This window comes from Phyllobates terribilis, unplaced genomic scaffold (assembly GCF_046119375.1).
Source record: "Phyllobates terribilis strain yellow unplaced genomic scaffold, ASM4611937v1 Scaffold_1__5_contigs__length_1240528914, whole genome shotgun sequence".
Taxonomy (NCBI): Eukaryota; Metazoa; Chordata; class Amphibia; order Anura; family Dendrobatidae; genus Phyllobates; species Phyllobates terribilis.
This window is the reverse complement of record NW_027362761.1, coordinates 152,048,290-152,070,393: the sequence shown is the minus strand read 5'-3', so window position 1 is coordinate 152,070,393 and position 22,104 is coordinate 152,048,290. Positions and strand designations below refer to the sequence as shown.

General features: G+C 37.8%; 1 protein-coding gene across 43 annotated transcripts in view; it reads right to left on the bottom strand.

Annotated features, from left to right (window-relative positions):
• Positions 1 to 22,104, bottom strand: part of PTPRD (protein tyrosine phosphatase receptor type D) — a 2,806,079-nt gene that overhangs the window by 122,509 nt on the left and 2,661,466 nt on the right. For 20 of the 43 annotated variants that reach the window (XM_073668359.1, XM_073668367.1, XM_073668350.1 and 17 more), the window contains 8 exons: positions 21,485 to 21,754; positions 17,985 to 18,566; positions 16,530 to 16,663; positions 14,560 to 14,704; positions 12,326 to 12,631; positions 11,383 to 11,576; positions 4,119 to 4,145; positions 998 to 1,115 (listed from right to left, as the gene is read on the bottom strand). In XM_073668359.1, coding sequence (XP_073524460.1) covers positions 998 to 1,115; positions 4,119 to 4,145; positions 11,383 to 11,576; positions 12,326 to 12,631; positions 14,560 to 14,704; positions 16,530 to 16,663; positions 17,985 to 18,566; positions 21,485 to 21,754 — 1,776 coding nt within the window. The remainder of the gene's footprint in view (positions 1 to 997; positions 1,116 to 4,118; positions 4,146 to 11,382; positions 11,577 to 12,325; positions 12,632 to 14,559; positions 14,705 to 16,529; positions 16,664 to 17,984; positions 18,567 to 21,484; positions 21,755 to 22,104) is intronic. The other 23 variants (XM_073668708.1, XM_073668716.1, XM_073668740.1 and 20 more) reach the window with 4 other exon arrangements.

Genomic DNA, 22,104 nt, shown 5'->3' with positions numbered 1-22,104 from the left:
TGAATCCTCACAGCACGCAGTGCACACACCGGGAAGATTCACAAGTCTACAGTCGCATAGATTGACTACAGACTTGTCATTTTAGACTGGACAACCCCTTTAAACTGATCATTTTTCTGTGACAGTGTATAAAAATGTGTCACTGTAGAAAATTAACAGTTTGCCATAAAATATGCAATTTGCTGAATTTATGAAAAGATAAATGAAGGTTTAATTGGCACAGTTTAACTATTATGACTATCCAACTGAAAATGTTCCTCTAAAAAGTTATTTAATCAAATTATATGTAATCATAAAGAGATAGGTAAAAAAGAATTGAGAAAAGGCAGTACAATATAGCCTCCCAACTTCAACAGTTCAGGTTGGAATCACATCTCATCTAACATTTCTGGGGTAACCTTTTTGTGAATTAAAGCAGTACTTTAAAAAAAATGCGGTCGAGAGATTCAACTCCTTACAGGTCCTGGCTCTTCAATACATCAAATATAAGCTAAGAAATGGATATCCGCATAAGTCATACACTTGTAAAAACATGACTTGATTGAGACAGCAAATTTTTGATTAGGAGAGATCATTTCCTAGGCGCAAATGCTCAATGAATTATGGGATGTGTCAGGACGGATTTCCTTTACACCTTGACACTTTTGGCGTGAGTAACACACTGAAGTGAATCACATATGCTTCATCAATGAAGTATTTGCAGCTGGAGTGGTAATAATGCACATGCCTGACATTCCTGCACTCCATTTGTACAGCGGCCCCAGGACCAGGTACACACTTCTTCTCTATAGTAGATAAAATCCATGAATCATAAAGACCTCAGATCACATTTCATAGGACTCAGCCATCTGTTCAACAAATTGGGTTCATTTTGTCTGGGATGGTAAACAAGTCCATACTATAGATCAATATGACGGATGGATGTACTTTTTAGTAGATGGAGAAGGTCTAAATGTGACAGCTGTGTCTGACAAGGATTAAGTATTAAGAGGATCACCTGCACCACTTGTAGTCACAACTTTCGGCTTGCTCCGAGCACCATCTCCTTTTGTGGTGTAAGCTGTCACAGTGATGGCATATGCTGTTTCGGGCTGCAGTCCAGAGATGATCATTTCCTGAAATTAAGTGCAGAGGAAAGCAAAAGTCATTCTCCGAAGTCAGTGAGCCATTATATACGTGAACTCACATCTGTCTTTCTTTTCCTCTTATCGACACGTAAAATATTTCTATTACCCGAATAGTAAATATTAAGAGAGGGGATGTCTACATCAGCCTAGCAGGCCCTTCTTTGCTATGCATTTTATATCATTTTATATACGATATGCGTTCTGCCTATATTGATGTGGATTTATATAAAACCTGTTAGCAAATATAGTATGAAAGATCTTTTTTTTTATTTATTTAAAGGGGCATTTTATTTAGGTGGCAGAGGTAGTGACTAGTACGGTTGGGCGAATCAATTCGCGGGAGTCCAGTCCATTGGGTCAGTAGTCTGTGGCCACTGGAAGGGAGGCTGGCAAATCTCTTACCTTCTAGTATTGGCTTTTGATTAGCCAAACTTGGGTGACATTATCATTGCAGCGTGACGCACGGATGACGTCACACTAGACCAGCTAATCAAAAACCGCGGAGGGGATCAAAGAAGGTAAGAGATTTGCGAGCCTCTCGCCCAGCATCCAGAGACTATTGACCTGCCCGATGGATCAGACTCCTGAAAATCGATCTGACCAAGTCTAGCGCTAAGACATTAGTTACCTGAAATTGACATTTATATAATGTATTGATAGTATTTTTTATAATAGATGCGGTGATAATTGGGCTTTTCTGGGCCAAATGAATATTAATATTGATGAAGAAACCATAGTCTCTAAAAAACAGAAATCTATTAACTTAATTGAACATTTAAAGAGTTACCACTGTTTTAAGTTTTATTTAATAAATCAATAGGACTCATGAAAATAATCAACTTTGTAATATATCTCATTAGGGAAATTTTCTTTCTTCCCCCTCCTGGACTGATCTTTCTCTCTCAATTCATGGGTAACTCTGCTGCAAGTTCCCCTGAAATGACAGTTACAGGTCTCCATAGAATTTTATGAGCACCAACTGCCATCGCCTTTCTCAGTAATTGGAAACTCTGTGTTCACTGAAGATAGATTTTACCAGTGAATTGAGAATTTTGAGACTCAAAGATCAGTCCAGGAGAAAGAAGCAGATATCTCTGATAAGATATGGTACAAAGCTTCTTATTTTCACATGTACTATTGGTTTATGGCTTCCTCTTATTGTAAGTATAATTTTAAATCTGGGTATTACCTTTGCATACATTTGATTTAAAGAGGACCACCCAGCTTTCTTATGTGAGGGCGGCATAGAATAGGAGATGCTGAGTTTTGACATATATACATTTCCTAACGCTCACATTGTCAAGGTGGCCATATTCCCAAAGATTTGACCAGACCAGAACAAGGAGTTTCTTATAAAAAAGCCGCAGAATATATATGGGGTCAGGAATATATAGTTTTCTATTATTACATGTAGTATTTTATGTAAAAAATTGAAAATCTTGCTAGAACTAGAAAAGCCTGTGAGTCCAGTTCTCCCCGCCCACACACAGTGATTGGCAGCTTTTGTTCAATGAATTTGCATACAGAGAGAGCTGTCAATCACTCTGTGGGTGGGGGAAGCAGGACTCACAAGCTTTCTCTGTGGGCAGGTGCAGACGACTGTACAAATCAGACATGTGCTGTCAGTGGTTTTGACGGATAGCACTCATACCCATGTTATTCTGGGCAGTTGTGCACATGTCTGTTTTTTTTCTGGGACCAAGTGGTCCAAAGATTTGCATGATTTGCCTCCAAGATTGGTACATGTGCATTCAAGTGTATGGTTTCGTCTATGGTCAGACCGTACTGCATGGACAAGGCAGTGAAACTTTCTTTTTTCTCCACCTCTGGGAAAATCAATCTCACTCTGATCAGAGTCTAATTACCATAACCAGACTGATTTTTCCAGAGGAAGAGAATACGGTCACCCGCTCCTGGCCCTGTGAGACCTGGCAAGCTTTACAAATTCTCCCCCAAAAAAATCCTGCATCAAATCATAAAAAAGAAACATCCCCAAGTTTAGCAACTCCATCTCTATTCTATGTTGCCCTCTGATAGACGTGACAGATATACTTTCTAAAATTGGGACTTTTATCTGTCTATCCTTTGGCCACCATTTATACAATGTGGACAGTTTCAGACTGGGGTGCTAAGGGCCCACCAGTAACCAACTCCAGGACCCCACTTTTCAGCTACATACAAATGTGACATTATCTTATCTTCAATCACAAATTTATATAACAATGATCTGGGTAGATTGTTACATGAATAAGATGCTGCCTTTATCTCTACATAGTGATTCAAGTATATAGTACTAAGCACTGCTCATATAAGAGGGTGGTGGCCCAGTCCTGCATAAGGGCCCACCGGAGGATTCTCCTGTTGTCCAGTGGCCAGTCCAAGCCTAAATGCGGTTGTTAGAAAAGTCTATTCACTCAAAAGTTGAACTATTGGAAAATCCACTATACATTTTAAGGAAATAGCACCTATGGAATACTTTTTTATGTATTTTATATGGTTATCTTAATCTTTTTAGAACTTTTTTGCAAATAATTCCTCATGTCTGCTTTGAAAAACCGTACATTTCTGAGCTAGGTGGAGTCATGCAGAACATACGTAGCTAAGCCTCGAGTACATAAAGTACATGTATATAACAAAATATAACAAAAATGCATAAATAACATATGATATTACAATTGACAAGAATGAAAAGCTCTGTTTGCCCTCTGAAAGGTTGGCCAATCCATGTTCTATCAAAGTTGCAGCACAACCAAAGCAACATTAGTAGCAGCCATTCAAAGGACAGCCATTCCAACAGATTGCCGTTCTTGAATACATATAAATATTTTTATTATTTTTTTACAAACATACACAACATGCCAAATGGAAATAGTCAAACATAAAACCAATGTGGATTGTTAGTGCATGCATCTGTGCAAAGAAATAATACACACGGCACGCAAAAAAAAATAAAAAATGATATTTTACAGCCAGCAAATCCGCATTACTCACATGTTCAGCAGTATCATCATATTCCCACTGTTTAAGTAAAAAGTTGGAAAGAAAATAAAAAAAAAAAAATGCATGAAGAACCATTTACGCTGGGGGTCCATCTAACTTTTTTAGGTCCATCCAAATAATATGGGTGTTAAAATGATTTACGGTTGTATAAAGATAAATCGGATTTTATAGCATCAGAGGTATATGTATCAACATACAGTACAGACCAAAAGTTTGGACACACCTTCTCATTTAAAGATTTTTCTGTATTTTCATGACTATGAAAATTGTACATTCACACTGAAGGCATCAAAACTATGAATTAACAGATGTGGAATTATATACTTAACAAAAAAGTGTGAAACAACTGAAAATATGTCTTATATTCTAGGTTCTTCAAAGTAGCCACCTTTTGCTTTGATGACTGCTTTGCACACTCTTGGCATTCTCTTGCTGAGCTTCAAGAGGTAGTCACCGGAAATGGTCTTCCAACAATCTTGAAGGAGTTCCCAGAGATGCTTAGCACTTGTTGGCCCTTTTGCCTTCACTGTGCGGTCCAGCTCACCCCAAACCATCTTGATTGGGTTCAGGTCTGGTGACTGCGGAGGCCAGGTCATCTGGCGTAGCTCCCCATCACTCTCCCTCTTGGTCAAATAGCCCTTACACACAGCCTGGAGGTGTGTTTGGGGTCATTGTCCTGTTGAAAAATAAATGATGGTCCAACTGAACGCAAACCGGATGGAATAGCATGCCGCTGCAGGATGCTGTGGTAGGCATGCTGGTTCAGTATGCCTTCAATTTTGAATAAATCCCCAACAGTGTCACCAGCAAAGCACCCCCACACCATCACACCTCCTCCTTCATGCTTCACGGTGGGAACTAGGCATGTAGAGTACATCCGTTCACCTTTTCTGCGTCGCACAAAAACACAGTGGTTGGAACCAAAGATCTCAAATTTGGACTCATCAGACCAAAGCACAAATTTCCACTTGGCTAATGTCCATTCCTTGTGTTCTTTTCCCAAACAAGTCTCTTCTGCTTGTTGCCTGTCCTTAGCAGAGGATTCCTAGCAGCTATTTTACCATGAAGGCCTGCAGCACAAAGTCTCCTCTTAACAGTTGTTGAAGAGATATGTCTGCTGCTAGAACTCTGTGTGGCATTGACCTGGTCTCTAATCTGAGCTGCTGTTAACCTGCGATTTCTGAGGCTGGTGACTCGGATAAACTTATCCTCAGAAGCACAGGTGACTCTTGGTCTTCCTTTCCTGGGGCGGTCCTCATGTGAGCCAGCTTCTTTGTAGCGCTTGATGGTTTTTGCAACTGCACTTGGGGACACTTTCAAGGTTTTCCCAATTTTTCGGACTGACTGACCTTCATTTCTTAAAGTAATGATGGCCACTCGTTTTTCTTTACTTAGAATTTGCATTATGGCAAGAAAAAAAGCAGCTAACAGTCTATCAGTCTATAGGACTATCAGCTGTGTATCCACCTGACTTCTGCACAACACAACTGATGGTCCCAACCCCAGTTATAAGGCAAGAAATCCCACTTATTAAACCTGACAGGGCACACCTGTGAAGTGAAAAACATTTCCGGTGACTACCTCTTGAAGCTCATCAAGAGAATGCCAAGAGTGTGCAAAGCAGTCATCAAAGCAAAAGGTGGCTACTTTGAAGAACCTAGAATATAAGACATATTTTCAGTTGTTTCACACTTTTTTGTTAAGTATATAATTCCACGTGTGTTAATTCATAGTTTTGATGCCTTCAGTGCGAATGTACAATTTTAATAGTCATGAAAATACAGAAAAATATTTAAATGAGAAGGTGTGTCCAAACTTTTGGTCTGTACTGTATGTGATTCCACAAAATACCTCCATTAGCATCAGCCATGATCTGACGCCAACGGAAAGGGAAACCAGAGGTAAAATCGAGTTCCCCGCAGCTTCCCTCTCAATTTGTGACTGCATTTTATACACAAACTATCCAGACTGTTGTAAACTGAATTCTTTTGTTTTTAGAAGTAATCCTCCCCAGCAATCATTCACAATTCTGCTGCAAATCCACACGGCTCCCTTCACAGCAGTGGACTTTACTGCTATTCGGAAATTTTAGCCCCTGCGGGTAAGATACTAATGTCTGAAGGGAGTGAAGCATCACTCAGGTCAGATCTTGCTATAGGATCTATCTTCAATGTGTGAATTTTCAATAAACCTGAACTATCAGCATAATGCTTAGTGGATTATTAGATTTATACTATGTTCTTCGGCTGAGAACCATAAAAAGCTACGTTCCAACCACATGTGTGTATTGACTGATATCAAAGGATGACTATGGAGAATGTGATTTCTGCTTTCATGTAAAGAAAGTATATTAGGGAATGTCGCACACTGCTGTCCCTGAGCCTCGATAACTCTTTCACGCTTGTACTCATTCTTATCTTAAATAACCAGATATCAGCAACAATTGAAACATTGTGCCACAATATTTCCCCTAAAATGTTCCTAGCAACAATTGGCAGATACTATTCTCACCTAAAAGTAAAGAAAAAAAGAGATGTATCTGCTAATTAGGATATAGGAAAGTAAGATCTTCTGGAATGAACAATAACGATGTGTGTTATATTGGCTCGACAGAGGGGAAAAAAATCAATATGCAAGGGTATCTTCTTGTTTTATAAAATGTTCTAAACTAAAATGTGCTAAGAAATCCCCGCTAAGAAAGTCATTTAGAAGATTTAGAATCATTTTTGGGTAGTTATGAATCACAATTTTCTCATTAGTATGTTACACAAAAATACAGTATGTATAGTATGTGTATGTAAACTTTTGACTTTGCAGTAAGTAATAAAAATGCCTTAAAGCATTCGCTCTCTCTCTCTCATTATTCTGGCATTTGGCAAATATTAAAAATTATGATAATCCTAATTGACCTAAAACGGGAAAGGTTTATTCTGATTTCATGTCAGATATTGAGAAAAACAGGCATATGTGTCTTTATATAGTGTATGTAAACTTCTGGTTTCAACTCTAGGTTTACAGTAGAGCAAACTAAGGGTATGTGCACATGTTGCTTTTTTTGCAAATTTTTCTGCAGCAAAAACCAGAGTGTTGTCAGGAAAATCATTGCATAAAGTGAGCGCATGTTTGACTTGTTTTTGAGTGCATTTTTGACGATTATTACTTGCTTTTTGTAATTCATTTGAATGGGTAAAAAAACACTGCAAAATCACTAGAAGAATTGACATGCTGCAGATTTAAAAAAAAACAAAACGCTTTAATAGTTTAAATCTGCAAGGAAAAATAAGCAGCATGTGCATGAGATTTCAGAAATCTCATTCAATTGGCTGGTACTGCAAAACACAGAATTTATTCAGCAGCAAAAAAGCACTGACAAAAAGGCATAAAAAACCCAGCGTGTGAACAAACCTTAACATAAGTACTGTATTTTTATGACTATAAGATTTGGGGGGTAAATGGGGGTGCGTCTTATAGTCCAAATGTAGCTTACCAGGGGGTGAGGTTGTGGTGGAGAGGGATGACACTTCCTCAGTAAGCCGGCGGCGACAGAAGTGTGGAGATACTGTGGACCCAGTGTCGGCAGTGAGCAGAGAGGAATACATTGCTTTCCTGGCGGCCATCTTCCTGCAGCCGTAGACTGCTGGAGGCAGCACATGCACAGATTGATATCTTGGCCCAGCCGAGATCTCAATCCGCATATGAGCCGCCTCCGATGGCCATTTTCCTGAAGCCCACGGCTTCAGGAAAATGGCCGCTGGGCAAGCAATGTACTCCACTCTGCTCACCGCCGACATCGGGCTTGCAGCATTGCACCACATCCTCCCACCCAGGGCCCACAGCATTGCCTCACTTCTGCTGCCAGCTTCCTGTGGAAAGGACCATGTATCGTGTGACCCCCTGCTCCACCGCCGCTGGCTTCCTGAGAAACGGACCATGCATCTTGTGACCCCTGCTCCACCGCCGCTGGCTTCCTGAGAAACTGACCATGCATCTTGTGACCCCTGCTCCACCGCCACTGACTTCATGAGAAACTGACCATGCATCTTGTGACCCCTGCTCCACCGCCGCTGGCTTCCTGAGAAACTGACCATGCATCTTGTGATCCATGCTCCACCCCCACCCACCCAGGTAAGATAACTTAAATTTGGACTATAAGACGGACCCCCGTCTTATAAAAAAAATCTTTTTTTCCAATTTTTATCTCCAAAAGTTTGGGTGGGTCTTATAGTCCGAAAAATACTGTATCTGTCAGATACTTCTGAAGTCATTTGACTCCAGGGAACCAAGAGTAACCAAAATGGTTATGACATGGCATGGTACAACTACAATTTCTAAAACTGAGAATTAAGGGTGTAATGAAAATCATTATGCTAATACTAACCCCTCTTCTAAAAACAAACAAACTGTAATAACCGTCAACCGCAAAGGAGCATTCCAAAATGTAAAAATGCTAGATATTTGTTTAGAGAAATGTGTGTCGTTGTTTGTGTGCTGTATGTTACAACAATCTCTTGTATTCATCACATGTCTGGCTGGCCTGTGGGGTAGGGAAAATAGAAGACTTTTTTTTCATAAAGAAAAACAACCAAGCCTGGCTATGTTTTGCCAAAACCTACATTAAGTCTAACAAAAGCATGTTGGAAAATGTGCTTTGGTCTGTTGACACCAAGGTTGAACCATAAGTCAAAAAGGTATGCTTGGTGCAAAGCCAACACTGCCCATCACCAAAAGAACATTATACCCACAGTGAAGTATGGTGGAGGCAGCATTATATTTGCAGCTCATTTTCAGAAAATGAAATTAGGGCTTTAATTAAGGTGGGGGGAATTAGGAATAGTTCCTAATATCAATCAGTTTTGCAACAAAATGTTCAGGCCTCTGCTAAAAAGCTGAAAAAGAAGAGGAATTTCATCTTTTACAATGACAACGACACTAAGCATACCTCCAAATCAATAAAAGAATGGCTTTGCCAGAAGATTAAGATTTTTAAGAGTTCAGTCAGAGCCCAGACCTGAACCGCAGTGAAAATTTGTGGGCTGTCCTGAGGAGACATGTACCAAGGAGACGCCCTCGCAATCTGACAGATTTGGAGAGCTACTGCAAGAAAGAGTGGGCACAGATGTACCATGCTGATAGGACTCCTACCCAAAAAGACTGAATGCTGTCTATAAATTCAAGGTTTATTTCAAAAAAGTATTAGTTTAAGAGTGTGCATATTTATGCAACCACATAATTTTAGTTATTTTTCTTTTACCACCTAAAAAGATTTCACTTTGTTTCTAAATTGAATTGTACAGATTATTAGTTTTAATGCTAATCCAGATAAACCATAAGCATGAAAATTAGTAAATATCTGAGCTGTAGCAATGCTTTTCTTCACTTATGGCAAATATTCAGCCCTTCTCCTGTTTATAAATGACCTGGCTTTTGCTGAATTTCTTTTTTCCACTACCACACAAAACAATTACAATTTAATGTATTAGGCAATTCCAACATATGTGAAGGGAAGATATCAGGTCCTCCAAGAACCCAAACCAGGACCATAACACTTTAGAGTCCACTTTCCACACGCTAGTAATATCTATGTTGTCCCAGGTCAACTTTTCAATGTGTGCCAAAATAACTTCTATCTTGTAAATTCGAATATGTATATACTGTAACTAAGGACTAGTGCGACTTCATTGCTTGTGATTACATTCCCGGGTGTAACTGACATCTTTCCTTCCTGGCCAAGTCATTTCAGTACAGCGGCATATCTCAGGCATCTCCTAGCGTCCATTCCTCAGCATGCGCAGTGAAGATTAGTATATATGGGCAGCACGGTGGCTCAGTGGTTAGCTCTGCAGTCTTGCAGTGCTGGGGTTCTGGGTTCAAATCCCACCAAGGACAACATCTGCAAGGAGTTTGTATGTGTGCATGGGTTTCCTCCGGGTTCTTTGGTTTCCTCCCACATTCCAAAGACATACTGATAGGCAATGTAGATTGTGAGCCCCAATGGGGACGGCCATGATAATGTATGTAAAGCACTGCAGAATATGTTGGTGTTATATAAAAATAAAGATTATTATTATACTCTCCAAGGCATTGTCATCACACTATGCATACACAGTAAGCTACAATAGGTACTAAGGTCGGACTATTCCAGGATAAACATCGCCCTGGACTTGTCCTAGCTTATTTGCATACTGTGATTGGTGAATTAAAAGTTGTTTTCCAATATATATGTTTAGAATACAGAAAGAGGGCTCTAAAGTGTTATGGTAGAGGTTTGAGAAGTTTGGGGACCTGACAGTTTCCCTTTAAGGAATACATACCAAAATAAGTAAAATTACAAGTAGTTGGTACAAAAGTTGTCACAATACAAAAAGTTGGTACAATACAAAAGTTGAAATAAGTTTAAGAAATACATTTACATTAATTCAAACATGCACTAACCAATTCAACTTATATCAAATGGATATAGAAAGTCTATACCCCCCGTTTAAATGGGAGGTTTTTGTCATGTAAAAAATCATACCAAAAATAATCACGATTCTTCTTGGTATGGTTTTTTTTCATTTGACAAAAATTTGCCATTTTAACAGGGGAGCATATAATTTTTATATCTTATAAGTTTATTTATTGATACATTTACTTTTCTATGTTTAAATTTGTAGTTATTAAATGTTATTTAATTTCATCTGGAGGGCATAAAAGGCCTGTCAGTGTAACACAGAGGGGCATTCTTAGGCCACAGAAATGACATGGTTCCATAGTGTCATACTTCTGGTCTTTGTAGGGCCTCCGCTAGCCATGCTAACAATCAACATCCTGTGATCAAGGCGCATGGCACTAATGAACAAACAAAAGTAACCCCCTCTCTTGGTCATCCTCACTGGATGCTGTGGCTGCTATTGACCATGACATCTAAGGGGTTAGACTGCCTGGATCAGAGGTTTCTATGTCAGTCAATCAAATCACCATTAGAGTCCTACTGTTGGTCAACATGATAAACTACTTCTAAATAGCCAGTGAGTTCCGGGTTTTATCTTTAGGACAGGCCATCAATGTTAAAGGACCAAGAACCCCTCAAAGGAGACCTGATTTTTATTTATGACTTACTTATTTCTACACCAACTTTAATTAAATGTATGATAGAGGTCCGCCTCAACAGTTAAAATAATAACTAGTATGTAATTAGGAGGATCAACAATGACATTGCTTATGTTACACTGTAACAGTACAAATAGGTCAGCACTTAAATATCATTGTTATTTACCTGTGCATCAGCCAGCATAACATCCTTGAGCATGGGTGGGCCTTTGGGTTCTCCATTTTCCATCCTCACATAATGCACCTGATATCCACGTATTTGGCCATGCTGCTTGTTAGACACAGGTGAGCGCCAGAACACTTTAACAGCTGTCGAGTTCAGAGCCTCTACCTCGACTTTGCGAGGAGGACCACTAGGAACTGGAACAACATCATTTGATAAAAGAAAATATTATTGCCACCAGTCAGACTCACTGAATAAAAAGATCTTGATTTAAACAGTAAAAATTTGAAACAAATATTTTCTAGCATTTACTGAAAAGATCAAAAAACATGACTGATGCAAAAATGGAAGAAAAAAGGGTATCAGAGAAAGAGAAAAACATGTAAAAATGTAAAAAGCCAAGGAAGATGCTTTGAAAGTTCAAAGCTCTTACGTTGAGAGGTTGCACTGATACAAATAATAAGACAAAAACAAAATGCTTTAAAAATGATTGGATTTACTGTAAAAATTAAACAGATTATCGAGCCTTCGTATTTTGTTCTTATACTACACTGGTCACAAAACACAAGACAATAAAATGAGGAAACTGAAAGTCAGTTTCTACAAAAAAAAATAATAAAGAAATATACAAGAGGAAAGAAAGGATTAAGACATTTCATAGACATTGAAATGCCAAGATTAGAGCAAGAATTGGAAAAAGTTACAAGAATATAAGAAAAAAAAAAACAAGAAGAAAAAAAACAAGAAGAAAACCAAGAGAAAACAGAAATAAAAGATATTTTCCAGGTTTACAGAGGAAAGGGTTGCATAAAGACTGTAAAAGTTGGAAAAAATTTGTGTGAAAAAGAAAAATTGAGAATCTTAAAAATGTTCTCATTATTCAGTGGCAATATAAAGCCTTGAAGTGAAGGAACAGATATAAACTGATTGAGAGGAGGCAACATACCATCTTCATCTGTCCGAACCAATATTGAAGGACTCTCAGGACCTTGTCCAACATCAGTGTAAGCAATCATAGAGATTTCGTACTGAGTCCATTTTTCCAGTTGTTCCAAAAGGTACTGTCTAGTGTCTGAGGAAGTGACTGTAATTTCGTGGGGCTTGTTATCTTCTCCATCAACAGCAGAGTAATTGATGGAATATGCCGTAATAGCTCCATTCTGTTTGTCCTCTGGTGGTGGTAGCCAACTTACCAAGATGCTGGTAGAGCTTTGGCTGTTACATCGTATGTCTTGGGGAGGAGCTGATGGCTCTGGATTTCAGTAAAGCATTATAGGGAAGTTGGAGTATAGGGGTAGAAATGATCCAAAAAAATAAAAAATGAGGAAGAAAGGAAAGAAAAACAAATAAAAACAAAACCAAAAATAACTAAATAGGGCAACTGAATGAAAAACAAAACTAAAATAGTTCAGGGAACAAAATGTACCTTGGCTTGTTAAAATGAATAGACTTAATGAAAAATAAAACATAATGAACAACTAAGACAAGGTGTATGGGGACATATGATATATGAATATGAAGTCTCACTTTACCTACCTGAATACAAAAATGGCCTTCAACAATAATTTACCAAATTTTACTGGTTGCAATTAATGCATGTTGCATGTTATAAAAGGAGGAAGTACTTATTGGACTACCTAGGTCTAAACGTACTGTCAGGTATAGCTTTCCAGATCAGTTTCGCCTTACTAAAAGTTTTACTAAAACATGCCTTAAGTGACAACCAGAAGAAAAATATATATTAAAAACCAAAAAAAAAAAATTTGACATAAAACACCTTGTTCTAAACATGTTCAATTCCAAATAAGATTTTTTTTTAAGTACTGTAGACACTGAAGCTACAATAAGCATGCAAACTGTAATGAAAATCTGATACAAAGGGTTACCTACCCGAAACGAGAACAGCATTGTTGGTTTGGACTTTTACTTGTACTTACCAAATGCCATCAGTTGCTATACCAGCTCTCAAGACTATTATTATAGTTATTATTGATAATTAATATTACTTTAAGCTTTCGAGGAATATATTAATTTGCTAACAATTGTAAAATCCCCAAATCCAAAACATATATTGACATGTTTCCTATAGTAATCTTATAACATTAGAACTAAATATTTATTCTCAACAAAAGGACAATTGTCAAATCCACCACCCAACTTTGAAAAAAATTGGTGTCAAAAATCAAATGTCTAGATGGCACAATTATCCTGTATGTGTACATTTTATTTTTTATTCTATTTTTTTTGGCCTAAAGCAATTATTTTTCATTTTTGATAGATTAAAGCAAGAAGCAATGAAGTTTGAAACAAGTCAAAGTGTAGTTTGACAGTATGAAGGACCATGGACATGGCTATGTTACAGATCTGTGTCGTAAGAATCCATACTGCTTTGTCCACAGTCTGCAATGGGCCCTTCGTTCCTTCAAGGAAGAACATGATTTTTTTGTTAAAAGTTCACATGAAATCAAACACAAAAAAGTTGTCCATGTGATATGACATAAAGTATTACACTGGTATTCTCCCTTATAAAAATTGCATTAATGGAAGGAGAATGTTGCCTTACAGAAGCAACATATGGCAGGACACCAAGTGCCTAGAGGTCCATAACAAAGAACCATAGCAATTCCTGATGCCACCATAAAAATTGCTCGAACCCTTAGACAATTTACTACTTTACTCTTTTTACTAATCAGAGTTTACTAGAACTTTTGCCATCCTATATATTTTCTAAATGTATATAGTTAGTTATGGTGATATGTGTGTCATCTTAAATTATTCCTACTAGTCTAATCTTATTATCCACATTTCTTTAGTGCTATAAATATATAACAAAATGAATAAGTTAGAATTTTGATAAACAGAATTCAAATCTGTACATATTGTTTTCTAGAATTTTATTCCTATCATGTTACCCTACAACAAAGCCCTTGTAACCTTTTCCTGCCCATGGTTTATTTGTGTAGAAAAATGTTTTTAGAAGTCGAGTGTTTTGTGGTCAAACTTCATTGCTTCAAAAACCAAAAAAAAAGGTGGAAAATTATCAAAACATTTTATGATGTTTGCTTCCAAGAATTAATATTTTCCACTGTACAATTTCAGTACTGTTTGTTCACTTAACAATAGCAAACGCGAATATTCTTATCATGGACTATCTAGGTGAAAACTCAGAAAGAGACCTACTTGACTGCAGGGTTTTGGCTGAGATTTCAGTTGTTGAAGCACCAAGACCTAGTGGAGCCTCAGCAGCTAATCGGAAGTAGTACAAAGTGTTTGGCTTCAGGCCTTGCAGCCGATATGATGTAGTTGGCTCATAAGTGACAGATTGCTGAAAAAAGATAGAATCAAGAGTAAAGAAATAAAATCTTTTTAGAAGAAATATCAAGATGAAACCAGACGATACTAACAACTGGTGCTACATTTCTTAAACCCCCAGCTTTTAGCACTAGCCATACATATTAGCCATATTCCACACATTTTTGCACAAATGTCTATAAAGGACTTAGAATATACAGTATACGTCTAAATATATAATAAAGATCACTGCATACGAAAACCTCTATGAAAGTATCCACAGCTTTAACAATCAGAAATGATCAACAGCATCTGCTACTTAAAATATTGTACCCAACAGTCATGTACTAACAAACTATTTTGTATATTTCATATCACTTATTGATACAATTTTGCAACTATAATCTCCTTCCATTGAGCTCATACCATTTCAGTTGATCAAACCCAATAGTAAAAATGGCCAAAAATGTATTAAATAAATGTCATTTGAATAAGCCATTTTCGATGTACATAATTTTGTATTGGGGTGTCCTAATTCTCCCCTGATATTAGATGTCAGGGTAAAGGAAGGTTACACATGTTAAAATTCAACATATTTGGTCTTTTAGTTCTAAGGGGAGATAAGATACAACCAGAGATGCTTGGCGTCAGCTAGCTGCCATTACCCAAACCACACACACACACACACACACACACACACACACACACACACACACACACACACACACACAGTGAGGTTTCAGGAGGAATAGTTATTGACCGAACAAGTGTTTCAAGCTAAAGCTAGCCATACACTTACAGATCTTTTCGCCAGAGATATGCAGTATTTATTATGTACTACACAAATGTCAGTTTATTTAAACGTTTAACACATGCCTTGTAACATCTGACCTTTGACTGCACAATATCACTAATATTGTATACAATGTGTCTCGAACAAGAGAGAACTTAAAGGGTACATTCAAGTAACATTTCAGAATAAACTGTCCCATTTGAGTACATGAGCAATAACACTATATAAGGCCATTATATGACTTGAAGTCTGCATTTTCACCAGTTGTTCCTTCTACAGACTTTATATCTAATTTGCAATCCACTCTGAGTTAGTGGGAGAAGACCAGCAGCTCTAATATGTGCCATACACAGCACAACACACAGAGAGGTATTTCGGCCCTTTTTTTCGCACACAGAAATAAACATCAGCAGCATGTATAAAATTACATATCATAAGTGATCAATGTAGATATGAATCCAAAACTGGAGTGAGGTAAAAGACTTGTTAGTAAGCTCAGCTCAATCTCTCTGTGTCTCCCTCTGCTTGTTTCCTCCTCTGCTCCTCTCCCACCCTTCTCCATACAATATAGTGGGCTGTGTCATATGACACCACAGTGAGCTGGAAGTCCATCTTGTCTGAGCAAGACAGATTTGAGCTGTTTATTTTCAGACTGGATGGTGAGGTGTCAAAGTCAGAGAGAAAAGTGGCTGATAATTGAGGAAGGAAGGCAGCTTTCTCTGATAAAATATATTACAAAGCTTCTCATACATGCTTGTAGTATTAATTTAAGCACAGCTGGTTACATAGTAGCGTAGGGTGAAAAAAGACTTAGGTCCATCAAGTTCAACCTTCCTCCATCAGTTATACATTCTCTATCACTAGATTTTTTATAACCTACAATGCCATTTGTTCTGAGGAAAGCATCCAGCCTGATTTTAAGAGCTGTAAATTTGTGGAAAGTACAGTTCCTATTTAACCTAATAATTAAAAATCTGTAATTTTTTTCAATGTCAAAACTCTTGAAACTTAGTAGGATATCATAAAAAAGTTAGAAGTTTCTGACAACGTAGACCCCTCAATTTACCTCCTCTGCATGATCCCCTTCTTTATAATACAACTTGTAGCTGGAGATTGTGTCAGAACGTGGGGGGGTCCAGGACAGTAGTATACTCGTTTCTGACTCTGCTTCCGCTTTAAAGTTTAGAGGTTGACTGGGAACTGCAGAAATAAATGCATTTATTTCCTTTGCATATATAAAGCCAACATATTGCACAGCATTTACAGAGATTGCTATCACTCCCATCAATATACTTTCCTGATCTTAAATACACACACATATATTAGTGCCTGTTTTCTAAGTAACCAATGAATCTATCAGTATATGGAAATTATTAGTTCATAAACATAACTAGTTACTTTGCAATAATGTATTATGCAAAATGACATTCTTATTTGAAGATCCGCAAAGAACTGTCTATGTAGTGGCGTGTCTCCAAAACATGATGATACTCCTTCCCATTGGATACACATAGTAATCATACCTTAATAGATTCTTAATTATAAAGAAAAAAATCCATTACAACTATGCAATTTTTCAGAACTGCTTGAACTATTAAAATATAAGGACAGCAGTAAACTCTACTGTACATTATAATACCAAAGGTTTTTTATCAAGTTAAAGTCTTGTTTAAAGGATTAATCCCCCCCCAAAAAAAAGTTATTCCCTATCACGGGGATAGGGAATATGGTTCTGATTGCTGGGGGTCCGACTGCTGGCTCCCCTAATGATACCAAGATTGGGGCTTTAAACTCTGGAGAATAGGCACTGCAGTCCCTATCTTGAAGGATTTGAAGGTGCATATGCAACACCAGGGCTGTGGAGTCTGACTTGGAGTCGTGGAGTCTGTGTCCATTTTGGTGGAGTCGGAGTCGGTATAAAAAGGACCGACGCCAACTCCTAAAATATATAATAAGTTGGGTACAGTAGTTCAATGCAGTTTGTGGGGAATATTTTTTCATAAGAATTTGGGAAAGTTATGAAATGTCCTATTCCTGATCTAAGGGTCTAGACTTTTAGCTGAGATGAATCTGTGCTACAGTAAATTTATCACTTAAACATGAGCCATGTATGAGGGAGTTGGAGGTTTGGCTTACCAACTCCACAGCCCTGTGCAACACCTTCTCATTGTCTATAAGACTGCTAGAAAAAGTCAAGCTCTGTATTTAGCTACTTCTGCCAGTTCCACTCACAATAAATGGAGCAGATCCCAAGCATGAGCACTTCGCTCCATTCAATAAATGTCTGCAGAGCCTTGTTCTCAGAGTTCCAAAAGCAAAGATCTTGATATCTTTAGGGGTCCGATCAATCAGCAAGTTATCCACTATTTAACTGGGATAAGGGATAATGGGAATAACCCTTTAAATTAGAAAAGGAATGTAAAAATACTTTACTATTGACACTTATATAACATATTAATAGGAAACGATCTAAAAAAATTGAAAGATAAAACATTTAACAATTACAAAATTATTAACTTACCTCCTGTCTGTGTGATGACTTGAATTTCATTAGATAAAGGGCCATCCCCAACTGAAGTAAAGGCTAAGACCTTCACTGAGTAAGTTTTTTGAGGCACCAAGTTTCCTATAGTGGTAATTTGACTATCAGCTACATTATATTTTGTCCAACTATTAATATGTTGGGTAGGGTCCATAGTATAATAAACTCTATAGCCCTGTATCTGTCCATTGGGCTCCTCGGGTTCTTCCCATTGAACCAATATAGTGGTTGAGCTCAGCATGCGTGCCTGCACATTCCGAGGGGCACTAGAAGGGGCTTGTTCAGAAGTCCTTGTGGCAACTGGCTCACTAGGTGGGCCTCGTCCTATGTTGTTTACAGCGACCACTCTGAACTCATACTCTGAATATGGACTGAGGCCAGCAACACTATACCGCGTTGTCGCCACACCATCAATTTCTTTATACTGTTCTTCAGAACTCTTCGGTTTGTGCTGGATTATATAATAAGTTACAGGCTCAGGATTTCCAGAATCCCAGGTTAGCGTAATACTTGTAGCAGTGCTTTCTGTCACCACAGGAGTTCCAGGAGGCCTTGGTAAGGCTGTAATAAAAAATATATAATGACTGGGTTAAGCACAATTTTCCTTCCAAACAGGAAATAATGTGAAACCTTTGTTCAATGTTAAATCAGCTCAATTGATTTTCAGAAAAAAAGAGAAATGATTTCAAAATATTTTTTTTGTCCTAAATAACACAAGTTTATTGCCTGGGTAAAGAAAATGGTTATGAATGAAAAATTTTCTTTTTTTTTGATGTCACAAAGGAAACTTGTCAAATTATATGCAAAAAACTGTACATAACATGTACGGATAAAAGATCAGAAACATGTGGGTGACACCGTACAATATGGGAAGGCACGGCTTTCGTTTTTTAAAGTGTTTCAAGCTTTTGTTCCATTTCAAGGGACTACAAGAAGGTATGGGTCAGGTAATGGGATCATTATAATTGAAAAATTATATTCTGAAGACAAGCATGCAGATAATGATCATCTGGTCTTCTTGTTAAACGCTCATTAGGATAATGTGGAATGTTATGGGGATTTCATATCATTTCAGTGAAAAACAACATATTACAATAGTATTTGTAATATTTAGCTTCTTATAATACTTTATATGAAGGCTCAGACTGATCTACCAGGGGTATGGTAAACTCTCTGATAAGTCCATGAAACAGGAGTGGACCAGTCATATTAAACTAACCAATCCCCTCTCACGGCTCTGTGGCTCGTCTTCATCGAGGGCTATACACAAAGCACTTGTGGCCTCTACATCTTGAACACTTATGAGTCCATATGATATACTATAGTTTATAAAATAGACTACCCAGTTTATTACTGTATATAAATGCATATGCTGATTAAGAGGGCATCTTACGCACAGGCTGTGTCCCAAGTATAAACATTCCCCAGGCATTGCCCCGTCAACAGGTCTTGCCCTCCTATCCTAATGCGGCACTATGGTTCACAAAGTTGAAAGGGCCCTAGTAGGCTTCGACTGTTTAGACATTTGGGATACTAATAAATAATAATTGTTCTGTTCTACTAGTTAAAAAAGGGGAAGGAGTAAACAAATACTTTTTCCAATTTTTATTATCTCCTTCCTCTCCATTGGGAACAACAATCTCCGGTATTAACAAACAGCTGCATTACTTCAACACTTGAAGGAAGTTATAGTCTTTCCTACAGCTTAGGAGCCGTAGATTTAATTCCACAAGGTTCCTTCTAAAAGGGTTATTTCCGATCACAGCATATGTTATAAATGCCACCTCTGTTACGTTCACCTCACAGGAGAAAGTGGGTCCACTGACCCGGATTCATTTGTTGTTTCTCACATTCTGTATACATTTCAGTGAAGTCTTGAGATATAAGTGCAGCTACCTTTCCATTGAAATGTATGGAGTATCCGAGATTTAAAAAGAAAGGGCAAACAAGGGTCAGTGGGAAACTTGTTATTTTTTTAGGTGGGGTTCCTCTGGGCATTTGTGTCCCATTCTGTGCATATGCCATAAATGCCTAGGATGGGAATAACCGTTTCACCACCACTAGTACACCTTTTATAGTGCCATTGGTTTGAATTAGTCCTCAGAATCAGTTCTATATGCGGGCTCTTGTTACCTTAGTCAGTCACTGCTTTTTCTCCCTGTCTACCAAGAACCAAACTTTATATTTTTCCATTAACTTTGCAGTATTTTTTTTTTTTTTGCGGGATTGGTTGCTGTTTTGGATGTGGCCACATGAGTAACCGTATAATGTACTATAAAGCAGAAGAAAAAATTCTACACAGGGTGAAAAGGTGGAAAAAAGCAATTCCACCATTTTCACTTTTGCTTTTACAGTTGTCACTTGTGTGCTAAAAATGACCAAGAGGTGAGCAAGAAAAGCGGCACTCACCACCGGCAATTTCAGTAAAGTGCACTTTATTTCAGTCAAGGATTGCCGACAGAGACATCAGTGAAATGAGCAACAGCTGTTTCGCATGAGCACACGCTTTTTCTGGCTCACATTGGAAGAAGGGTTTACTCCCGCAAAACAGCTGTTGCTCATTTCACTGAGGTCTCTGTCTGCAATCCAGTGACCGAAATAAAGTGCATTTTACTGAAATTGCTGGTGGTGAGTGCTGCTTCTCTTGCTCTCCTCTGAATTTTTAGAATGTTTTACAATTTGAGCACTGCAAGACATGGCTAATATAATCTGGATATTTTTTGTCTGATCCAATTTTTTCCTTGCAACTTGGTGTGATGGTAGTGAAAACATTTTTTCTTTGTAAAAATGACCAAGTAAATTTTCTTTTTTTTCCCACTGTTCATGTTGGGACAAAAAATGTTATATTTTTAAAATTTGGGTTTTAAACAAAAAAGTGTATTAACCTATTGGGGAAAAAAGAGGTGATTGAAACATTTTTTTTTTTCAAAAATTTTTTTTCCAAGGGGGGCTTGAACTTGTGATCACAAGCATAATGTACCATATCACTTCTGTATTTCAGTTTTTGCACATTCGCAATCACTGGCTGATATGAAAACTCATCAGAACTCCACAATGGCATTGCTAGGCAATTTTGGTGACAGATGGACTTTCAACCGGTCTAACCACTAAGAAGCAGTGGTCAATATTGACTGCAGCATCTCAGGCGGTAAAGTGTATAGATCAGAGGTAGCTCCAAGAGTAGTGTTGAGCGAGATGTTATGTGCGTAACAGCGTGGCAAATCAGGGATGTTAATGGGCCGAGCCGATTTATTGGCGCGAACAAGCCGGAACCCCGAACACAAACCCGAATTTGAAAACCCGAACAAATTCGTGCCATATATTCATTTTATATGGTAGTATAGTGCTTTAAATATAGTGTATTTAACACAATACTATGAGGAAAAAACTGTATTTTAGCTAAATGTGTGTTATGTATACTGTATATGAAAACCAAATCATAATGTTAAGAGAATGTAGCCACAAATGAAACTCATTACCTTTAACAGTTATCTGTGCTATTGCTTCTATAACACCAAGAGTAGACATTGCAACACATGTATAATTAGCCGACTGCCGGACATCAGTAAGCTCCAGTACATTTCTGCCAATTGGCATATCATCCTCAGGAGTTAAATCTTCAGCACCCAGCATCCATTTCACATAGGGCATCGGAGACCCTACTGCAACGCAAGTGATATTGACGCTTCCACCAGGCATGATCTCGTGATTTGTGGGAGGGATAGAAAATCTTGGAGCAATTCGCCGAACTGAACAAAATAAGAAAGGATGAAATAAGTACACCACAACTCTTGGGGAATAGACGCAATCATTGTTTAGACATGCACATTACAAAGACACATTTGAAGAAAACAATTTGCATCACATTGTTAATGTATACAGCTAGTGCATACACATTGACTTTTCTAAATGCAACATTTTAATTCAAGACATATAACATACATTTACTTACACCTATCAGGCCCCAACAAGTTACCAACTACTGAACAAAACACAAACACCATGCAAATACATATGTATATATTTGTACGTTCTATATACATACATATTCAATAAAAGAACTGGTGAATTGCCAGCATGCTCATGGTACACAGTCTCA